Consider the following 6,029-nt stretch of genomic DNA (forward strand, 5'->3'; position numbering starts at 1 on the left):
CTGTATCATGCCCAGCAGCACCTGAATGGAAAGCACATCGTGCATTCGCATTGTAATTCGGAGATTGTGTGTCCGGAGCATTCGGAGCATCTATCAAAGTAATCTTTTCAATCTTAAGCAAATGTTGCAGCACCTGAGCATAGGTCATAGGAATCGGATCAATCTTTCTGTGAGGCCTAGTCCTGGGAGGATAGCGATCATTACTGGAACGATGTCCCTGCTGTTGTTGTTGTTGTGGTACTGGGATCATGACAACATTAACCTGTGAATTGCTTCTCCCTGAACCCCTTCTTCCATATATGGCATCAGCATTTCCTTCTTTCCTTCTGGCATAACCTTCAGCTTGTTTCTTACCAACAGCAGAATTAGAAGAAGCTCCCAACTGAATTTTCCCCATCTTTAGACCCATCTCAACTCGTTCACCATATCTCACCATTTCAGAAAAGTTTGCTGAAGCACTGCAAGCCAAATAATAGTGTCCAGACAAAGTACTAGTGAACATGTCAATCATCTCACGTTCAGTCATCGGTGGCTGAACTCTTGCGGCTAACTCACGCCATTTCTGAGCGTACTCTTTGAAAGATTCTTTAGACCCCTGAACCAAACTCTGCAACTGGGTCCTGTTGGGTGCCATATCAACATTGTACTGATAGTGCTTAATGAAAGCCTCCACAAGATCTCTCCAAGAATGGATATGAGTGCGCTCGAGTTGAACATACCACTCCAAAGAAGCTCCAGCCAAGCTATCCTGGAAGAAATGCATTAGAAAACCCTCATCCTCTGAATAAACTGACATCTTGCGATAGTATGCTTTGACATGAGTCATGGGACAAGTCGCCCCATTGTATTTGTCAAAAGATGGAACTTTGAATTTTGGTGGGATCCTCACACCAGGAACCAGCCCCAAGTCATTGATATCCATGCCTAACACCCCTTTGCCTTCAACAGCCCTGAGACGTTCTTCAATCAGACGATGCCTCTCAATTTCATCATGTGCACCATCAGCACTATGCCTCGATACCTGATCAAAGTTTTCAACATTGAAATCCAAATTACCACGGTTCTGATTATCTCTCCTTCCCAACAGACGAGACGGAGGTGGAGGTGGAAACCCGTGATGCTGATTGAAAGGATTATAGTGCCCTCCCACGTGATCAAACTCATTCGGATCATGGTGATCGTCAATTCTACAAGACACATCGTCAAACAGCCCTGGATGTCCTCCATTCTCAACCCTTCTGGAGTTCTCGACGAGAACTCGCAAGTCATCCTGCCCCTTGGTCACATTAGTCAATGCTTCCATAAACTGCGCCATCTGCGCATTCATCTGCTCTGTCAATTGAGCTCTCATCTCAGCCATTTGTTCCTGAATCTGTTCCATCTGCCTTCTCTGATTGCTCCTAGTCGGATACGGATGGTTAGCCGTCTTAGAACCCCTTCTGATATTAAAACAGCGAGACATAAGATATAAGACCTGCAAAACCTGCAAATATATGACATGTATGATATATGAATGATATGCATGAGATGTTTGTCAATTTTCAGGTATCCAAGAGTTCATCCCACTTTCAGATAGGACATAGCAACCCTGACACCGAATATATTTGAATAACAATCCACACATAAGAATAAATCGGCAAACTGAGCATATTTCATTCAAACATAACTGAGAATTTGAGTTCATACAACAAAACACATAACCGTGTCACAAAGTGCTCATAAGGCATACAAAAGAAATCCAGAACATCAAACTGCGACCCCATCCAACAATCCTGGACATGGGCGACAAAAATCAAGCATCAACATCAAATCATCCATCATAGATCAAACAAATCCACTCCACAGCGACACTAGGATCGCCTGGTAACAGAATGAACTCCTCCATCTCCTCTCCGCTGGGCTCGGAGTCTTCTTAGTTCTTCTTCAAGTCGAGCAGTCTTAGCCTTCTCTTCTGCTAGCTGTTTATCTGAATCCCGCTTCTGCCTCTTGAGACTACTCTCTGATCTCTGTAACTGTAGACACTCTTGCTGCTTCTGATACAAATCTTCCTCTAGCAACTCATAGGGACGCCTCCGGGCACTGGCTTGACTTGAACTTGCGCCTTCGACTTGCTTGAGCTGGTGCATCAACCTCATCTTTGCATCTCTCTCTTCAAAGAATTTCAAGTTGGTCTCCTGTTCTCTTTCATGCAACCTGTAGTTGGTAACCAGAGCATCCTTGTAAAGTTCTGTTGGCTTAAATTCAGATAGAATCGAAGGAGGTTGCTTTTGAAGTGGTGCAACTCTATCATATGGCAGCAACAAGCTTCCGACCCGTTTTACAATCCATTCAACATACGGTGTCAAAGCAAGTGATTCCTTCTTCCCTAAATGGGCTCCATTATGCTTACGGATCTTCTTCCAAGCCACAATTATCTCCTTCAACTTTTCTGGATCCGACCCCTTCTCAAAATAGACTGTCTCCGCTATCAAGTGATCTGCCGGCTTGTCTTTCAACGTATACCCCAACTGACGCAAGGATACCACGGGATTGTAATTGATGCAACCTCTAGTACCAACCAAAGGAACATTATCGAACTTACCACACCCAACGATCACTTCAGAAACATTAATTCGATACTTTGGCCACTGGATGTCATAAGAGGTAAGTGACATAATCCTGTGGGTCCACTTAAGTGTCTCCCTTGTCTTCACAAAAGGTCCTTTGCTGGGCAGCAAAGAGAGGAACCAGATGAACAACAATTGAAGGCAACAAGTGATAGCACCGCCACGTTTCTCATATCGGGAATGAACGGCATAGTAAGTATCGGCCAACAAAGTAGGAATAGTATTCTTTCCCATGAAGATGTGTACCGCGGCCGAGTCTACAAAATTGGGAACATTCGGGAACATCACAATCCCGTAAATAGCCACAGCAAGCAATGCATTGTACGCGTTCCAATTCTTTTTCTCAAATTCCTCTTTAGCTTTTCTCACCAAGAACTTCAAAGAGAACCCCGAGACACCTCCATTCGACTTCCAATTATCAGATACTTCTTTTATGCTCAAATAAAGAGCAGCAGCAATCAACTTGAAATTCAAATCTTTAGGAATGTCGATGAATGGCACTTCGCTTTTTGCCTTGAGATTAAGAATAATAGAGTACTCTTCCAATGTCGGAGCCAACTGGTAATCCTGGAACGTGAAACACCTCATTTCAGGATCATAGAATTGCATCAAAGTTTGCAAAGCAGGAGTATCAACCACGGTTTCCAACAAAGTCAAGATATTCCCATAATTGTCCGTGAAACTCTTCAAGCAGAAAGCGGTCATTAACGAACTCAAACCCTCTAAGGCGGTCAACGGCTCTCGAAAAAAGCTGTAGGTGTGCGTATGTCTCTTTGCCTCCTTGACAGTATCAATGGGAGTGTCCATCTTTAACTTGAATGAACTCCTGAATGTCCCTGAAAAACATGACATGCAAATGCTTATTATACATATCTTTTTTTTTTTTTGCGTTTCTTTTGGAAATAAATATGCTATGATGCAAAGTGGTGGGACTTGTTGCCGCCCACCAGGCATTCTGCACTGCCGGTAACACACATAGTATAGAGCCAAAGGTTCGGCCCCCAAATGTTATACCACACGGAATATAGAATGTCAATCCACGGAACCAAAGCCCATAGTCAATAACACACTTGGAATAGAACACAGACTACCACTCGAACAAGAACCATAGTACCCCACGAACAAGAACCATAGTACCCCACGAACGAGAACAGCGGTAACCCACGAACAAGAACAGCGGTAACCCACGAACAAGAACAGCGGTAACCCACGAACGAGAACAGCGGTAACCCACGAACGAGAACAGCGGTAACCCACGAACGAGAACAGCGGTAACCCACGAACGAGAACAGCGGTAACCCACGAACAAGAACAGCGGTAACCCACGAACGAGAACAGCGGTAACCAACAATGTACCTGTTAATATGATCATTGATTCCCGCCCCACTCACGGGTAAAATCTAGGCCAAGGTAAGGTCATGAAACGCAGTATACGGTCCGCCCGAAGGTAAGCATCATCACAGCGCGTAAGCGGGTGACGGTAATACCTCCGTTTGAAACCACTACTCTGCTCGTGGTCACATAATCCATCCCGAGACGTACACCTCGAGACAAACCATGCTCCCACTCTATCCTAGGGTTCCTATGGTTCACACATAGCCTGGGTATTGGGCCTTTTACCTCTTGAAACACCCACCCAACAGACAGAGATCCAGACAGTCCAGAATATGATGCAGAAAAATAAAAGCGCACATAGAATGCAATGCAAACAGGTAAATATGCAAAGCAATAAAAACACCCAAAGATAAACACACCAGCGCTAGGATCGACTCGCTGAGTCCGGACCAGCAACAGGTCGAGACGTCCCCTGCAGAGTCGCCAGCTGTCGCTACCGCGAAAATTAACAGAGTCGCCACTAACATATTTATCCTGAAAAGGAAGGGAATGCCAGCAAACCACAAAACAAAACAACGGTCTCACGACCAGAGAAAAAGGGTAAGGGAGTCGGTTACGCGAGGGGAAGGTATTAGCACCCCTCGCGCCCATCGTACTCGATGGTATCCACGCCTGTGTCTAAACCTATGGGTGTGTAAGCAAAATGCGCTAATCTGGACTAAAATGAATGCAGAATGTAGGGAAAAGAAAGAGTTATACTCGCACGGGCCCTACCCCGCTGCCTACGTATCCGTTTTGCGGAATCAGAGGTACCGTAGCTCGGCTAACTAATTTCTGTTTGTTTTGTATTTTTTAGGTGAACGAGTTACATTCACACTCCGCTGCTCGACCTTTGGAGACTTATGCTTGGGAATGGAGCGGAAATAACAAGTTCTTAGAAAAAGAAAATCAAAGAGTGTGGTTTGTGTTTTAAAAGATGCATGAGGAAGACCTAAGCTAAGGGGGAAAGCTTGCTACCTAATGTTATCATACAAAGGGTACAAATCTAAGCTAAACTAACAACCTACGAGGAAAAGGGGAAGCACACAATAAGCACACAAACGAGCATCCACTCGTAAAGCAAACAAAACCAACGGTACTGACCGAATGGTAGAAAAGCGGTTCCGCCATAGCCAAGGGGAGCAGCTCAACCCAAGTCAACCAAGCATTAGACCTCGCGAAAATGATCGGGCCATAGACAAGAGGGCGGACCCCTCTCAGCAACCAAGCCGTCACGGATCATAAAGGAAAACGGTGCGTGCGTACACCGAACATCAACGTCGAGCGACGCGAGCTATAGGAAAAGCGAGGGTCCGATTGCATGAACCCTTTACCTGACATACTCGATAACAAGATCTTTTGCACGTTTGGAAGCAAGCAACGCGAGGCGTGCGCATACCAACAGACTCGATAAGACTAGGCGGGGGTTGATTACGAACCCTTGACCGCATGCCTTCCATGAGGACTTAACGGAGTGCCATATAGGACTTATTACACCGTGACTCCCTGCCGCAAAGCACAAATATAAACACACCAACAAAAACAGAGCCTCTTTCGAGGACTTGGCCAGATGCATGTCTAGGTCCTACTTCTCATGTTAAAGGATGATGCGAGAAAACGATAAAGTGCGAGGAAATAAAATGAAACGAGATCAATACCAAACGGATTATGATCCGTAAACTAAGGCGAAGCAAAGCGAAGAAAGAGAATCCCGCGAGCGAGCTAGCAAAGCAAAAGCAAATAGTCAGCACACCGATTAGCCATAAAGCGCACAAATGTCGACTCGCACATCGAGCATAATCACGATACACCTGCAAGAGGAACAAGCAAACCAAACAAGCAGATATAAAGCAATAAGATCGTGTCTCCAAGTCGAGAGCACGATACAAGTCAATGAGATATAATCGTATTCCGCAAGTGAAGCGGAACACTCAAGCAATGAGTATCAATCGGTGACTATCCAAAAGCCTTGCACACTAGCACACAGGTTAGAGATAACAAACATCGCAATCGGAATTGCGTTATTACTATAAAACGAAAGGAAATCGA

The 6,029-nt window shown here is 45.0% G+C and overlaps 1 protein-coding gene across 1 annotated transcript; it reads right to left on the reverse strand.

Annotated features, from left to right (window-relative positions):
- Nucleotides 1-1,850: 1,850 nt before the first annotated feature.
- Nucleotides 1,851-3,413, reverse strand: LOC131614230 (uncharacterized). The gene has a single exon (XM_058885847.1). It carries the CDS (start codon nt 3,411-3,413, stop codon nt 1,851-1,853), a length of 1,563 nt encoding a protein of 520 aa, XP_058741830.1.
- Between the last annotated feature and the right edge of the window lie 2,616 nt (nt 3,414-6,029).

This window comes from Vicia villosa, linkage group LG6 (genome assembly GCF_029867415.1).
Source record: "Vicia villosa cultivar HV-30 ecotype Madison, WI linkage group LG6, Vvil1.0, whole genome shotgun sequence".
NCBI classification, from domain to species: Eukaryota; Viridiplantae; Streptophyta; class Magnoliopsida; order Fabales; family Fabaceae; genus Vicia; species Vicia villosa.